The sequence below is a fragment of the Euprymna scolopes genome, chromosome 3, assembly GCF_053919585.1.
Source record: "Euprymna scolopes isolate OS-2025 chromosome 3, ASM5391958v1, whole genome shotgun sequence".
Classification (NCBI taxonomy): domain Eukaryota; kingdom Metazoa; phylum Mollusca; class Cephalopoda; order Sepiida; family Sepiolidae; genus Euprymna; species Euprymna scolopes.
In genome coordinates, this window is record NC_136484.1 from 57,379,153 (window position 1) to 57,397,739 (window position 18,587).

The window sequence follows — 18,587 nt, forward strand, 5'->3', positions numbered from 1 at the left end:
ATCTTCAAATATTTATTCACTGAGTTTGGTTTGATTATTTTGTTTTACGGCATATCAACCATGTTCATATTATTTAATGTGGAACCCAGTAATTTGGGGAAAAGTTTTAAAGCTCAAGTTCTTTATATCTTCAAATATTTATGGAATTTGGTGAAATTGTTTTGTAGGGAAAAATTGTTTTTGTCTTTTTTTTTACTTTGCAGAACATGATTGGGTTTTACAAAGAGAAAGATAAAAAAAAAAACAAAAAAAAACATGATAGCATCAATGTTTGGTGCATTTTAGGTCAGGAAGCCAATATCTGCAGACAGCCTAATTCTGGTACTACATTACCTTCACTTAATCTCTTATTTACTTGAACGTTTGATCAAAATGAGTTTTCACATTTATAACAAACTACTTTAATTTAAACCATTCTGTTTTTATTTCTACATTCTTTCTGTTAAAAATAACAGGGTTGAACATAATTTTGCAAAGACATCCAATATATTTACAAATAATATATAATTCAAAATATAAATTTCATATACTCTCAAGCAAGATCGAATTAGGTGTATGGATACACACAAAAAAATATTCATTCTAAATTAAATTTGATATGACAGCATATGAATAAATCAAATTATGTCATACCAAGAAACGAATTGGTATGCTGTAGGATCAAACTAGTGAACTGAATGAAGACCATGAAACCGCAATGCAATTTTAATATAAATGATTATATATATGTATATATGTATATATATATATATATATATATCCTTGGTTTAGTTGAAAAATATCCAACAGAGGGCTCAATTATTTAATTAGAGCATACTGTTTATTAATTACGGTACAGATGACCAAATCGATATGTGGTCTGAAAAAAGCCTATAGCGATTTGTTTATGCTACAAAAATAGAAAAATAAAAACCCAAAATATTTTTGGAGACTGTACCGGACTTGAAACCTATAGTATCATAGTGATATAACCTTCTGTAACAGTACACACACACACACACACACACACACACACACACACACACACACACACACACACACACACACACACACAAGGGTGATTCCAAAAGTAAAGCCTCCTATTTTTTTTCTTTTTAAATTCAAAAAGTTGTAGAGCTAAGACAGCTAAGACAGGAGTGATACTCTTAAAACAAGCAACCTTTTTGCTCAAAAATTTATCTTTCTACATAGTCACTACCATTCTCAATACACTTTTGCCAGAAATTCAATGATGCATCCCTGCTTCTGACACACATCCATGATAGAGGTTGCTTTCTTACACCATCAATATCTACAATAGAAAGATGAAACTTTCAGGTCATGAACGTAAAAGTTCAGTCAGGATAATGCATGCAATTTGCAATCCCCTCCAGTTCATTCAGACAGAATAAAAATAGGAGGCATTATTTTTAGAGCACCGCTCATTATATATATATATATATATATATATATATATTCACACACACAACTACAGCGACAAAAAATTCAGCAGAACTTTCAACAATATCTTTATAAGATTATCCACGCATATTTTCCACGACCCAAACCTTATTATTAACCAGAGTACGTTCAGCAGTACATTATCTTAAGTGAATATTTATCTTAAGTAAAGGTCATTGATTACCCGACAAGGGTATTGAGACCATATGTCAAGGTTTGACCATCTTCCTTCGAAGAGTGTCAAATGGTATTAGTTATATGTCCATGAAAATACACACACACACACACATATATATATATAAATGGGAGGGCAGAGTCACTGATTCAGTAGGAAAATGGGTAGTGGAATAGATCCTGGTGGTTCTTCCATTCCGTTGCAAGGCAAGACTTAAAGGCAATAACTGAAGGAGCATTAACAGTGTGAAAACTTAGCCCATTCCAAACAGGAGTAACTCTGCTAGAGAAGAACTGTCCACGAGAGCCAGGATGATGTTGTATCTGCATCTTTAGATTGTATCCCCTGGTGGATGGATTGAGAGCTGGAGCAAACAAGCTATTGCCACATTTAGTGCAAGGTCTATTATAGACGTTACTGAAACCCCTCATTATCTTGTAGGCCTGTATTATGGCGGTGCTTTTTCTGCGGAATTCAACACTAGAGAGATTGAGGTAGGCAAGGCATTCCGAGTAGGGCAAATTGGAAACGCCCTGTATAAATTTTGTTGCTCTACGCTGGACCCGTTCCAGGGCATCCTTTTCTCTTTTCAGTTTTGGGCACCAGACCACAGAGGCGTATTCCAAGTGTGGGCGGATTAGGGACTTGTAGAGAAGCAAGAAAGATATCAAAATGATTTTTGTCGATGTGTCATGGGAAAGGTATGCTAAATTCATATCAAGGTGGATTCTGCTGGATTTTGTAGCCTGTCAATATATTGCTTCTTCTCTATTGTAGCCATTCCAAGTTTAGTCAAATGTGTATAGATGTCAAATTGGCAATGAATACAAAGCATCCTACTTCAACAAGAGGTACATCAATTATACTTCTCCATTAAGTTTTCATAGATGACCATTCTTACACTTAGGCTTCCTAATGCACTGATCTCATGTAGACAGTCTGACACCTGCTTACCTCACAGTGGATTCCGATTGGTCAATATCACTGCAATGTAGATTATAGACTGATACCAGCATCTCACTTCTCGAAACAAAAAATAATTATGGGGAGATAACTCCAGCTGAACATCTTCAATGAGTGATAACTCAGTATATTTAAAACTCTTTTCTCCAGCATATATATACATTATACAAACAAAATTAATGGATCATGATTTTAATAGCTGATTACACTTCTCTTCAGGTAAGGTGCTTGAAATAAAGAAAATGTCTTAATCTGAGAGGAAAAATACAAATGTTATACTTAAAAACAAAGCATGATATTACCTAACTGAGGTATTCTTCCTTCAACTCCTTGACATGTTATAATAAAATATAGTAAAAAGAACAATGTCACCATAGAGATAACTAGTTTATAGCTTTATAGAGCACATTCCAAGCATAATATAGCCTGTGTATACTTACCTAATGTAGATAATAATGGTTGTTTGATGCTTGGCACTGGGGATGATGTGCTGCTGCTACTACTATTGCCACTGCCTAGTTCAGGAATACTCAATCGGGGTTTATTCGAGGTTACATGATTTCCCAAATTATACGACCCAGGTAAAGTGGGTGATGTTTTAGATACTGAAATACAAAAAAAAAAAAAAAAGGTTTAAATGCAAATTTTGTACATAAAAAGATGAAGAGGAAGAAAATAAAAGAGCAGAATGAAACCAAAGAAATAGGGTTGACAAGAGAGTAAGATTGGTAAAACAATAACTAATTTCTCATCAGCAGAGAAATAATCCTACTAAATTGTTAGAGAAAGAAAATGTTATTTTTATATGCACTTATATTGATTGTATAATCTAAAAGTAATGGTAAAGGTGCTGAGAATTTGTCTGAAAATAATTCCATCAATCGTACTTGTTGTTACATTAATTGCTGCATCTTGAAATCCATTTTTGACCAGCATAAGTGTCCACATCCTCATCCTTAATTGCTATGTCTGGTGATACACATTATCAGTCTAATACCAACTCGCAAAGGACAAAGTATAACCTTCAATAAATATATTCAACAACTTACAGATTAAATGGTAAGACAGTAGCTATTAGATTTGTGATGTCTGTGATGCAAAATACATTTTGTTTACCTCTCAACTGTTATGGTGGATCTCCTTTTCAAGGACGATAACTCTCCTTCCTTCAGTCCAAGGGAAAAAATTATTATTTCTTTTAGGTTGTACACAACATGTGACATACACATTTTTTTTATTAAAAAAAAAAAATATGGCATTTACTGATATCAAAGATGTAATAGTGTAAAGCACCAAAAATGACTTTTTAATAATCCTATTTAAAAAAAAAAAAAAAAATGAAACATGTCAGCCATATTAATCTTTGGTTAATAGTTGGAGGGAAAAATGAAGTACTTTGTGACCCTTCAAAATTTGAAATGAATTTGGAACTTAAAATCATATCAATCTCCAAACTCTTAAGAAATCCTCATGAATTAAAAGATAAGTTTTGTAAGCCATTTATACCCAATAGAAATTAAAACATTACATAAATAAAATTAGTTATAGTTTTATAACAATTTGGTTCAATTAATAATTTAATGACTAAACGATACCTTAATTAAATTTAACTTTTAAAATCTGATTAAAAAAATAACTTAGTTTAAAAAAGAAACAGAAAAAGATGATACAGTTAAGAAAAAAAGAAAAGAAATGAAACTAAACAGATTCCCAGGCAATGCTGGGTAGGTACGAGTTTGTAATAAACTAAAATGTAAAAAATAAAAATAAAAAAAACTCTTACAGCTAGCAAAGACTTTCGAAACCAGTCTTGATAAACCAATAAACATTGGAAAAAATAATTGTGAGATAGACAGAGAGATAAACACACAAAATCTTTTGATTCCAGTCTGTCATTTTGGTCAATTTACTTGAACTTAAGATTAATTGGGTTGCCTGAATGACTATAAATAGATCAACAAGAAGGCATCTATTCCATTTAATGAAACATGTATATGCTCTCTCTGGTTGCATATATTTGTGAGTAAACTAATGCTTGCTCTAAATCTCATGAAAAATAGGTTTACATTCATAATATTAAGAAAAAAAAACTTTAAAAAGCATCAAGAATAGAATATTCAGTGAATGTCTACAGATTTTTTTTTTACGAATTTTTTTTTTTCAATAACATTTTTTTTATTAAAGAATTACTTGTTTAATCTTTAGCAGCCAGTGGTTAGTTTGCTATGTTAGTTTTAAATAAACTGATCACTCTGGTTTTGATATCAATGATTTCTTTATAGCCCTTTAATTTTTTAAAACATTTTTGTATTATGATATCAATTGAACACCAAAGTCTTAGATTATTACAAAAATGTCTTTTTTTAATTAATTCAGGTGTATCTTGAACTCGAGCATGTCAAACTCATAATTCTGCACAAAATTTCAATGGAATCCTTTATTTAATCCATGAGGGTAGCATGATCTTGTTCTGTCACCTATGATTGGGCAGAACTCCTAAGTAATTCGCAATTGTATTTTTAGTGTCGTCTGATTTAACCTTCAATGTCCAGAAGAGTATAACTTATACCTGAATTTCACCAAGTACTTCCTCACTACATCATGGGTTCTTGCAGCCAAGTTCTACAAGATACCCCCCTGAAGAAAGCCAGAAATTACAAAACATTGTGTGAATAACACTCAAGATGAGAACAGTAATCTGAATAATTCAAATAATACGAATTATCAATCCTCATCTAAAAAATTCAGAAACAATGTATTCATTTTGTTAGTAAACGAATATGCTAAGACCTTCATAGTTTTCACATTGTCTACATTTTTCTCATTTAATCTGGATTTGTACTTTAACAAGCTGTCTTGATGTAACCCACGTGCATATTTCTCCTTTTATTGTTGTGACCTCATAAACTGTTTAAATGTATTGTTTAATTTTTTTTTTTTTTACACAGGAATCACCACTTTATCAAGGCCAAGAGGTCACTCAAGGATAAGGGTTAAAGAGTGTACAGTAGAAATTGGACATTATAGTAATCATTAGTAATGAAAATTTGGTAAATTTGATAACTTATATGGAACAGCTCATCAAGAACTTATTTACGTTAGACTTGAACACAACCATATTGTAGTCAGCTGGAAAGCAGGAAAACGGAAGACAATTCCACAGGCGTGCAGTTCTAAGAAAGAAGCTTTGTTCATGGAATCTACGTTTAGGTTTAGGCACAGATAAAGAGTGGGGGGAATTATTGATAGTGTTTTCAGCTAGACGAGTGTTTCTTGTGAAAGTTAGGCGAGAGGGGACCATAGATTGGAGCTCAGCCGAGCACTTGCCATGAAAATAACGATAAAGCAGAGACAAACTTGCAACATTTCTTCTGTGAGAAAGAGGTTGCAGGTAAGAGAAAAGGGCATCCCCTATGAGGCTACAAAGTCTATTTTGAACTCTATCAAGGCAGGATAAGTCCTTTCTAGCAGCTCCTGTCCAGATGTGGCAACAGTATTCCATCCTTGGACGTACCTGGCTCTTATATAGATAGAGAATTGCATCAGCAGTGAGATATCTACTGGATCGATAGAAAGATCCCACCATTTTTCCACCGGCCTTGGCAACAAATTTGATGTACGTGTTCCATTTAAGATCAGGAATAATGGTCAAGCCCAGAAGCTTGTCAAAACTTGAGGTCTCCTGAAGATGAGAGCCATTCATTTCAATTGATGCCAAATGTAGATCAGAATGTTGATGATGTAAAGAGAGAAGCTTGGTTTTAGATGCATTAAAAGTAATTAGCCACTCCTTTCCCCATTGTACAACGTGATCAAGATCAGAGGAGAGAGAATCGGAGAGAACTTGGTCGTTTACTGTCTTAGATGTGCTACCATAAATAGTAGTGTCATCAGCATAAATGTCTACAAATGATGTAAGGATGTGATTTGGAAGATCATTAATGTAGATCAGGAAAAGAGTTGAGCCCAGGATGGACCCCTGAGGGACATCAGCATTAATACTGTGAGCTTCTGATTTTTGCCCCTCAACTACTACTCTTATGAACCTATCAGAAAGAAATGATTTAATAATTGAGAAGACATTTCCAGCTATACCATAGCTAGAGATCTTGTGAAGTAAACCTTTATGCCATACCCTATCAAAGGCCTTAGATATGTCAAGAGCAATTGCCCTAGGTAGCCTCCGTCGAGAGATTTGCTAATCCTATGAGATATAACTGTAAGCACATCTGCTCTTGATTAACTGTAAAATCCAGATTCACATCCGTTTGTACAGGTTTTTCGAAAGCTGAAACATTTGTAAACTGTAAATAAATTTATCTTTGAAACAGTCTGGAATCGTCAGAATTATAAATAATTAATATACATGAAAAAATAATATTTTTGAAATAAATATAAACAATTATTTTTATTTTATAATATAAAATAAATATTGACACTAGTGCTTCATGATCACGCAATCATCCGTGTAGAAAGTGATAATTACTGGCAGTCAGGAGATTCAAACCCAGTCACAAAGTCATCCTTAACTTTGTGGGTTGGTATTCTACTTCCAGGTCATCAAAATTTAAGACAAAAATTGAGGAAAATTAAGTATCTAGAACTGTTGAATCAGTGAGCATAAACAGTAAAGAGAATATTTAACGACTAGAAGTTGTATATAATGAAAAGGGAACAAAAAAAAGAGTGACAGCGTTAAAACGTCCTCTTATCGATACAACGCATGAAAGTCCTTTTTTTCCTTTCTTCCCCCAACTTGTAACAACTCCTCATGTATTCAATATTATCTTCCACCGTTCGTTCTTGATCTAAGCTGTCCAACAAAAAACAAAAAACAAAACTCAACCCTCATGCTTTAAAATTCGTCTCTTTTAACAGTTACCGATTATGTACATATGCAAATTAATGGCACACGTTCACCAATGAGTGACCTACAAAATTATGCTCATTTTTTCTACATTTTCTGCTGTCATTTTACAGGCTAAGCAAACACGAGGTCGTTTGCAAGAGTGATGATTTATATTACAAGTCAGAATTTATATTTGTGTTTAGGTTGATCTTCTTTTTTTTTTCCCCTAAAGAGGGCTCAACTTTATTTTCTTAAAGGGGCTTTTATAACAATAATATATATTTTTTTTTTAAATAAATATTAACAATTATTTTTTATATCTTCAAACACAAGTGTTTCATAATCATTAATGTAGGAGTGATAATTACTGCCAGTCGGGAGATTCAGCCCCAGTTACAAAGTCACACTAGAAACTGACACAAAAATTAAGGGAAATCATCTATATATACTAAATCAGTGGATCAACCTTTTATATCTCTCTTCTTCCTCTCTATATATGAGAGATTGACTGCAGAGTAAGTAAGTTTAAGATAAGTGTTGATAAAAACCTACAGGATTTGTCTCTCAATTTCAATAAATGCAACCACCTTCTAGTTGATTCTTCACCTAACACACCACTTGATTTCAAACATGGCCGGTTAATTTTGGATGAGGCAACACAAACTTGAGTGTTGTGGTCGAATTTTTTCTTTACTCCTATTACCCAACGCATTTAGGCAGGAAATAAAGTCTACAGTATGCTCCTTTTCATTTACTGCTCCTTTGCCACCATGACAGCTGACATGTTTTTGGTACAATCCATTTTGGAACATGGCATCCAAACTTCATCTCTGTATTTCATTCGAATATTTATAACCTGGAAAGAATTTACAAGTTTGTAGTGCAGATGACAATGTGTCTTGTGACCACTTTTGTAATGGAAATTCATTAATGTTAGTCGGGTTTTAATACTGAAGATTACAACAGTTTTGTCCCTGGAACGATATGTAAAGAGTTGCCTCCCTTATCTGGATAGAGGTGATGTGTCATTTAAGCATTTGAATAACTCAGAGTTATCTCCCTTTAATTGTTTATGTAAACGAGTGTTTTACATGTAATCACTCTCTTCATCTCTCATCATGTAAATAAATCAGACGTGTCTCTTCTGCGTCTCTGTTTGTAAGGCTAAAAACCTGTTAAGTGTTAATTGATTTATTTTTTGTCAATAGTTGATATGACTTCCAATATGAATTTTATTTGAAATAAGCAAAGTTTGTTTTTTTATTTAATTCATAATTAACTATCAAAGGTTATTAATTAACCTACATTTTGTGCACCAGCTCTAGAGAGAGGGCTTCATGGAAACTTAGGAAAGTTGTATCCAAGACAATTTTGGCTGTATATTCGGAAACTTTTTTTTATCAGTATAAGTTGCTGCATTGTGGAACAAGTTGCCAGAAGCAAACAGTTCAAGGTGATGCTGGATTGATCATCGCCGCTAATATTTGGATGATTATTCCTCACTTGAGCAGCAGAGTATGCAAGGGATTCTGATTCTGCCATCATTAGAATTTAAATCTACCTTTTGAGTTTTTCACCCTAGGACAAAACTATGGTGTCTAAGGAACCAAGTAAAAAATGTACCATAAGAACTTTCGGCTAAATAGATGGCAGCATTCTGTTTTTATGCTCCGTGGAATAACCTAACAGGAGTGATAGTGACAATACCTACCATATCCAAGTTTAAAGTCTGTCAACCAAAAATTCAGAAAGAAGTTTGGTAAAGACCGTTCACACACACACACACACAAGGTCACTTATATATATATACATGTGTATGATATTCAATTATACACTATGCATAAATTGAACAGAACAAAATAGTAAAATGAAACCAATTATCCAATAAAAAAAAACAAATAAATTAATTAATGACAGTTTGTTTTTTAAAGAATATGCAAATTAGTTAACCATTATTTAGTCATTCGCATATCCTTGACTGAGTATTTGAGAAGTTTGTTTTAATAAATTTTAAATAGAGAAAGTAGGTTTTTAATATAAGTGTGACGAAAAACTCAACTTTATAAAGATATGTGTGTGTGTGTGTGTGTGTGTGTGTGTGTGTGTGTGTGTGTGTGTGTGTGTTTCCTCTAGGGATATATTTTTTCTAGACTGGGAAGATGGTATCATGATGAATGAACATATAGTACACTGAACCCCAAAAGAGGTAGTAATGACCGAGAGGATAGTATCATGGCAAAAGTTCTCTCCCTCAAAACAAAAGGAGGGAGCAAATGCCTGGGAGGATGATATCATGACAACAGAATAGATACTACACTAACCTTCTCCTCCAGAAAAAAAAAAAAAAAAAAGAAAACGGAGGACAATCAATGGAAGAATGATATCATACGGAATAAACACGTACAAGACTGATCATCTTCCAAAAAAGAGGTAATACTTTAGAAGATTGCCCCCATAAAAGATGGTAATGCCTGGGAGTATGTTATCATGGCAACAAAACAAATACTACACTACCCCCTCCCCTAAAAAAAAGAAACGGGTGGTCCACAGGAATATAGTCTCATGACAACAGAATAGATACTATATTACCCCTTCCCCAAAGAAAGGTATAATATCTGAGAAGATTACCCCCACCCCACTCCTTAATTCCTAGAAGGATGATTTTCAGTGAGGTGAAACAAGTTTTTGGACAAAACAAAAATGTTTATTTATCAGCAATTTTGTACAGATGATATCAAACAAAATAATAAAATAAAACTTTCACATTACCAAAATATATAGAAATGAGAGAAACTAATATTTTTTAAGAAAATAAAGTTATTAAACATTTCCTAAAATAGACAGCAAAACAAGTATTTGGACAGATGCAAAAAAAAAGAAAGAAAAAAAAAAAGAAAATGTTTAATATTCAATTAGGCCTTCTTTGACACTAATTACTGCTGTCAAACGATTGCCGTAGTTTTTCACAAAGTTCTGGCAAATGCCTAATGAAATTTTTTCCCATTCTTCTTTGGCTATAGACTTTAATTGGTGGATGTTTGAGGAACGTCTTGTTCTAATCTGCCTCTTCAAAATTAGTGAAAAATTTTCAATGAGATTCAAGTCTGGTGATTGGCTGGATCATTGCAAAATATGAATTTCCTTATCCTCAAACCATTTCTGAGTTGCCTTCGCTGTATGTTTTGGATCAGTGTCTTGTTGGAACCGCCAATCACCAGACAATCCCATTTTCTCCACAGACCTTTGCAAGTTAATCTCCAAAATATCCCTGTATTTGGCTCCATCTCTCCTTCGATTATTTCTAGTGTTCCCGCGTGATGAAAAGCAGCTCCAAATCATAATGCTTCCTCCTCCATGATTCACGGTAGGGATAGTGTTCTTCATATCATATGCAGAACAGTCTACACGTCAGACATGGCTTGCATTGTTATTGCCAAATAGCTCAATTTTGATCTCATCCGACCATATCACATTGTCAAAAAAAGTGGTATCCTCATTGATATACTTTTTAACATACTCTAATCTTGATTTAAGGTCAACTTTCTTCAGTAAACGTGTCTTGCAAGGTCTGTGAGGCTTTCGACTTTCTCTATGGAATTCATTACTGATGGTCGTCTTGCAGATGCTGGTGCCCATACTTCTGAGGTTTTTTGTAGCTTTTCACGGGTCACAAAAGGATCATTTTGGACAGTACGCAAGATTTTTCGCAAGCACCTTCGCAAAATTTTCTGAAGAGCTCCCAACCGTGGCATGTTTTTTGTAGTACATGACTCTTTCTACCTTTTTTTTTTTTATATAGGCATCCCCACTTATCAAGGCCTTGAGGCCACTCGAGGATAAGGGTTAAAGAGTGTACAGTAGAAATTGAACAATATAGTAATCGTTAGTAATGGAAATTTGGTGAATTTGTTAACTTATATGGAACGGCTCATCAAAAACTTGTTTACGTTAGACTTGAAGACAACCATATCATCTGGAAAGCAGGAAAACGGAAGACAATTCCATAGGCGTGCAGTTCTAATAAAGAAGCTTTGCTCATGGAATCTACGTTTAGGTTTAGGTACAGATAAAGAGTGGGGGAAATTATTGATAGTGATTTCTGCTAGACGAGTGTTTCTTGTGAAAGTTAGGCGAGAGGGGACCATAGATTGGAGCTCAGCCGAGCAATTGCCATGAAAATAACGATAAAGCAGAGACAAACTTGCAACATTTCTTCTGTGAGAAAGAGGTTGCAGGTAAGAGAAAAGGGCATCCCCTACGAGGCTACAAAGTCTATTTTGAACTCTATCAAGGCAGGTTAAGTCCTTTCTAGCAGCTCCTGTCCAGATGTGGCAACAGTACTCCATCCTTGGACGTACCTGGCTCTTAGATAGAGAATTGCATCAGCAGTGAGATATCTACTGGATTGATAGAAGGACCCACCATTTTTCTAGCGGTCTTGGTAACGGATTTAATGTATGCGTTCTACTTAAGATCAGGAGTAAAATTCAAGCTCAGAAGCTTGTCAAAACATGAGGCCTCTCCAAGACAAGAGCCATTCATTTCAATTGATGCCAGATAGGGATCAGAGCGTTGATGATGTAAAGATAAAAGCTTGGTTTTAGATGCATTAAAAGTAACCAGCCACTCCTTTCCCCATTGTACCATATGCTCAAGATCAGAGGAGAGAGAATCAGATAGAATGTGGTCATTTACGGTCTTAGATGTGCTACCATAGATAGTAGTGTCATCAGCATAAAGGCTTAGCTACTTCTTTACAATGTACCCTACAATACTAACAAGAACACTCAATGTTTGTGCTATACATTAGTAGCTTTTATTATCTTCATGTGCTGAAATAATACAGTCTTTTATGGACTGTTCGAGTTCCTTTTGCTTGGCCATGTTGCAATGTTTTCTGAGAGAGATCTAGTCAGATAATGACTAGAAGTTCACTGAATATCAAACTAATACCTTCTAGATTGATCAGGAATGTAAAAACAAATGAAAATTTAATGTTTAATAATAAAAAAAGAAGGCTGTCCAAATTCTTCTTTCACTATCTAGTTTAAGAAATGTTTAATAACTGTTTATTTTCTTTAAAAAATTTAGTTTCTCTCATTTCTATGTATTTTAGTAATGTGAAGGTTTTATTTTATGATTTTGTTTGACATCATTTGTACAAAATTGCTGCTAAACAAACATTTTTGTTTTGTCCAAAGACTTGGTATACACACGATCTTGTCCAACAGACTTGGTATACACACAATACAAAGAACTTTATTAATGATAAACCAAACATTAAAAACCACTAGGCACTTCTCCAAAACCCCACAGCCAGCGCCGGTATTTACTCTGTCTCCTGCAATGACTACCACTAGACATATATAGGAGAAACAATATAAATTGGAAATAAGACTCAGTGCACACACACACACATATATATATATATATATATATATATATATATATATATATATATATATATATATTTCTACCCACATCCAAAGACCCCAAAACCTACTGAAAAAATGTTTAGCTTTGATTTTAAGATTTAAATCACCATCATTAAATGACAGAATCATATAGATTGTAAAAGTTTTAGAATATCATTTTAAAGCTCTCTAATGGAGGATTAATTTCACAAAATTAAATATTTTCTACTTTATTCGTGTAAACCCTATTTTCACATAGCTTTCACCGTAGCAGTATATTTTTTATTACTTTGCAATACTTTGGGATGTGCATTCTATAAGCTTAGTTCAGAAGAAAATAAACCCTGGATAGTATGGGGAGATGTATGCAGAACAGGAAAATTTGTTGAAAGAATGAATGGACGTTCATCATTTAGTAGATGAAGAACAAATGAGATAGCAGAGTCAGATGGCAGGGGTAGGCCAAGGAAAACATTAGAAGTGATGAAGACGAACTTGAGAGAAAGAGGGATAAATAATGTCCTGGCCAGAGATAAGTTAGTTTGGAAGTCAATTTCTAAAAGTTGCCCAACACATGTCAGCTTGTTAAATGGACCTTTAACTGATGATGATGATGATGAGCAGTAGCAGCAGCAATTCAACACAGTAGATCCATTTGGATTTGAACTTATCATAGCCGATTCAATAGTTCAAGATCGTATCCATTATGCTAATTACACACCCTTCTCCCTTTTTGGAGACTAATTTTGTTATTTTGAAATGCAATATTACTTTCTGCCAAACCTTTTAAATTGTTTTCAACAAACAAATTATTTAAACCTTGCAATAAAAGCAACTAATAGTAGTCTTAAGTAAAATATCTTAGCATCCAATCAATTGATTAACATAATTTGACGTCACACACTTTCACTGGTATGTTATGTAATTATCTGAAACAACGTGATTGTTGGACGATTTTAAAAAAAAAAAAAAAAAAAAAAAAAAAAAAAGCAACTCAGAACGTAGCAATGTACATAATTCAAATAGGTGTGGTTTAGTGCTTATTTTTGCAGAAAAAGAAAATAGTTTATAGATTAAGACATCAGCAAAAACAATAAACAAGTACCACTGATCCAATTCCTATTAATAACACACGTACTCGCATGGGCACGTGTATTTTATTGCCCTATTTCTGTCTATGCATTGTGGCCATTTTTAATCATGTCAATTCGTGCTCTCAGCTGACTATGGTTGTAAATACAACACAACAAGCAGAAGTTCAGATATTTCTATTAAAACCCTGGCCAGGAATTATTTTCTTTTTAGATGCAAACCAAAGACTCCACAATCCCTTGACACACGACATCCACACGTTCACTGGAAAAGAGGTCAATCATTATTACCTCTCTCCATAACGTTACTCACAAGATCGTTTCCTCCCTCCTCTCATTCATTAGACAACATTTACACTAGATAATGCGATGGAATTTGCTAAACAATGTGTAAACTATTTGCAAATTTTAAAACAATGCAGAAAATTCACTGTTCCATAGAAATGTCATGTTTAAAAAAAAAAAAATCTTTGATATTGTGATGGGGTAATATCAAGGATTACAGCACAATTACCAGATCACCGAAGTTAAGCAACGTTGATTGAGCCTAGCCAGTACTAGATGGGTGATCATTTGGGAAGGCGATATGCTGTATGTACCACGAGGTAAAATACCAGGTTGAGAAACTGGTATGGTCTATCCTTTTCTCGAGGGTAGATGGGACTCTCTTAAGCCATGGTAGGCACCTTGTCTAGCGATGGCGTCACAATAAAAAATACCTTTGATAGCCCTGGTGAAGTATCAAGTATTCAGCTACTGACAAGATTCAAATTACATTACAAATTCGTGTAGTGAGTTCAATCTCAGCTACTGCCACGTTGGATGGCTGGATATCAAGGTGCTGAGATATGCGAGTTAATTTACTGATATTTTGAAATACTTTTAGATTACAGCTTGTATAATACTGTAAAGTTAAAGTCCACATAAATATTAGTATCAATATTTATAAGACAATTTCAATCAGATAAAAAAGCTCAATATATGAGATAGCGCAATAGTATAAATGAAAATTTGGAGTTAAATTGACAAATTAAAAAAAAATCATGACAAATTTATTTTTCAACGAGAAATACAAAATTTTTAAGTTTTTACTTAATCCATGGATTTTCAACAAATGGTTCATCTCATCAGAGGAAATGTTTTTAGCAAAATAAAGTTTATCAGTAGTCATAAATTTTGGTATTTAGCATATATATTGAAAAACTAACCTTTCATCTATAACCAACAAGGAAAATATTGGGATCTACAGGGACGATCGTTTCAAAATAGAAGTTTAGATAAAAAAGAAAACGAATACAATTTTTAAAAAAAACTTAGGTTTCAACATAGAAATAAAAATAAAATCTAAAAGAATGAAATTTTTTTTTAGGTATAAGCTTTAATTTAAATACTGAAACACAAGTTTTATATAAACGCCAATATCCCATTATATATTAATATGTAAAATAACAAAAAACTAATCATTAACCTGCAGTTTTTTTAACAAATTCCTATGTCATCAACTAGTTATTAATTCCAGTAATATGAATATATTCAATGAACACAAAAAAGATTATGAAGCAGCTGATATAAATTAACATTTAATATAAGAATTTAAGAAAATAATAGGAAACAAAATCTAATATGGTTCAATCCGCTTTAACAGGAAGAAAGAAACATGAATTAGTACAATATTATTGAAGATGATAGATAAATATTTCCCTAACAGCTATTTACAATAATCAATAGGAATAGCATTAAACTTAGTTGTTATTGAATGGGTAAGGTGCCATGAATAAGAAATAAGCAAAAATAATAACAGTAATAGTAGTATTGATGCTATTATTGTTAATGATAATACCGACTTCTATAACTGGGATGTAAATGATAATTGCCTACGGATGAATGAATGTTTAATAATTATATATATATATATATATATATATATATATATATATATATATACACTAGTAGTTCAGCCCGACTTTGCTCGGGTCCTATGTACCGTTCATAACTTTATGTGCATATGTATATATATATATTAAAAAGTTTGACTCATGTCCAGGTAATCTACATCAAACATTTCAAGTGTTTAGACCTAAAATTGGCAGAGGAGTTTGGTAGAGTCTGCAAACGTCAACTCGTTCAACTTTGACCTCTTAGCAGACAAAATTTCGCCCAAAATCTGATTAAAAAGCTTGCTGCATGGTTGAATACCCTTTATGTAAAATTTCAAATGTTTAGACCCAAAATTGGCTGAATAGTTTGCTAGAGACCGCGAAGGTAAAATCTTTTGAATTTTGATCTCTTGGCAGCTCAAATTTCTGGCCAAAAACCGATTAAAAAGCTTGCCCCATGTCTAAATACACTTTATGTAAAATTTGAAATGTTTAGCCCAAAAATTGGCTTAGTAATTTGGTAGAGTTTTCAAAGGTCAAATCGTTAAACTTTGACCCATTGACAGCCAAATTTCTGTCCGAAAAGATTTTCCCAAATCTCAATACCCCTTATGTCAACTCTAGAGTGTGTACACTGAATATTGACAGAGTAGTTTTGTAGGGAAATGTACACACACACAGACAATTTCACTTTTATATATATACACACACACATAATATTCCAAGCAAATGGAGTCAAAGGTGGCTTTGTAGCTGGGTTCAAATCTCCCGACCAGTAGCAAATCGTTACTTCCTGCACTGATAATTGCAAAAGCATGAAACACTAGTATATGTAGGCATAAAAATCACGATTTTTGGTCCTTTGATCATTCTTCACTGTCTTAACATTGTGCCTGCATTTGGCATTTAAACTTGTTAATTTTCTCATAGCGGTTGATAATGGTCGTGAGGTAACATTTCTAGCAAATGGAGTTAAAGGTGGTTTTGTAGCTAGGTTTTAATCTCTCAAGCAATAGCAATCATCACTTCCTGCACTGATGATTGCAAAAGCATAAAACACTAGTGTCAGAAGATATAAAAATATTCTATATATCTATAAAAGTGAAACTCTGTGTGTGTGTGTGTGTGTGTGTTTGCGTGTGTGTGTACACATTTCCTTACCAAATTACACTGTCAATTTTCGGTCTACAGACTCGAGATTTGAGAAAATCTTTTTAATCGGTTTTCAGCCTGAAATTTGGCCGTCAGGAAGTCAAAGTTCAATGATTTGACCTTTGAAAACTCTACCAAACTCCTCCGCCAATTTTGGGTTTAAATACTTGAAATTTTAGGTGTACATTCCAAGAACATAGAACCAACTTTTTAACTTGTTTTGTGTCCAAGACAATAAATGTTAAGGGGTCAAAATAGGAGTCAAAGTTAAATTAAACTTGATCTCTCAGTTAATTTTTGGTCTAAACATTTAAAATTTTACATAAAGTGTATTCAGAGATAGGGCAAGCTTTTTAATCGGTTTTTAGACAAAAAATTTGGCTATCAAGGGGTCAAAGTTCAAAAGATTTTACCTTTGCGGTGTCTAGCAAAATATTCAGCACATTCTGGGTCTAAATATTTGAAATTTTACATAAAGGGTATTCAGATATGCAGCAAGGTTTTTAATCAGTTTTTGGGCAAACATTTGGCTGCCAAGAGGTCAAAGTTGGAAGAGTTGACCTTTGCAGACTCTACCAAACTCCTCTGCCAATTTTGGGTCTAAACACTTGAAATTTTATATGTAGGTTACCTGGACATGAGTCAAATTTTTTATTATATATATATATATATATATATATATATATATATATATATATATATATATATACACATAAAGTTATGAACAGTACATAGGGCCTGAACAAATCTGGGCTGAACAGCTAGTGCATATATATATATATATATATATATATATATATATATATATATATGAGAGAGAGCTATTACTATTTACTCTTATAATTTATAGATTTTATTACTTACTCCAATAAATTGTTGACTCCTTAAAATGTGTTACTATTCTAAACTCCAATTTATATGGGCTGAATACCTATGTAACTCTCTACGGGTACCAGCATTAAAGTAGTCTCAGATCATGGCTTTTTATGCTTGTGTAGTTATAAAAAGGAGCATTTTCTAACAATATGAAACAAAATTTGCAAATATCAAATTCTAAGAGATACAACTAACATTTTTGGTCATGCTTTTTGGGGGGAGGGGTTGTTTAGAAAAGGGAGGGTCATGAATCTTTTATCAGTAAGCCAGAGAAATATGCAAGCATGCCTAACCTAATAGGTTATTTTTCATCGAGACTATATGAGAAATATTCAGAAATGAGTGAGAAAAGAGGAAAAAATAGGATTATGCTTGCTCCAAAAAATGGCAGCTCATCATTTATTCAGTAACCAACAACTAATAAATAAACGCAGAGACAAACACATCATATAAGCAATTGATATTATTGGTCCATCGATTTAGTTGGATTTGGACCTTAGAATTCACCCTCGTCCGTTCGTTCCCAAAATTCTAAATAACTACTAATCACATTTTTCTGAAATTTTGCATGAAATTACAACTATCCAAGGGAGGAAATGTAACATTCTTGGATTTTAATAAAAATTCTGATTGCGTCACAAGGGGGCCAAAAGGAGTCAAGATGGCTAAAAAAAAAATAATTTTAAAAAAATAGCACTTTTCGGGATATAGAATCTTTTTCAACCGTTAGATTTTGCTGAAAATTAGTCA

General features: G+C 33.2%; 1 protein-coding gene across 13 annotated transcripts in view; it reads right to left on the reverse strand.

The window, feature by feature from the left end:
* LOC145255607 (SLAIN motif-containing protein 2-like) overlaps positions 1 to 18,587 on the reverse strand; it is a 291,352-nt gene that overhangs the window by 114,301 nt on the left and 158,464 nt on the right. For all 13 annotated transcript variants that reach the window (XM_080114160.1, XM_080114151.1, XM_080114182.1 and 10 more), the window contains exon 3: positions 3,019 to 3,183. In XM_080114160.1, the coding sequence (XP_079970286.1) occupies positions 3,019 to 3,183 (165 nt within the window). The remainder of the gene's footprint in view (positions 1 to 3,018; positions 3,184 to 18,587) is intronic.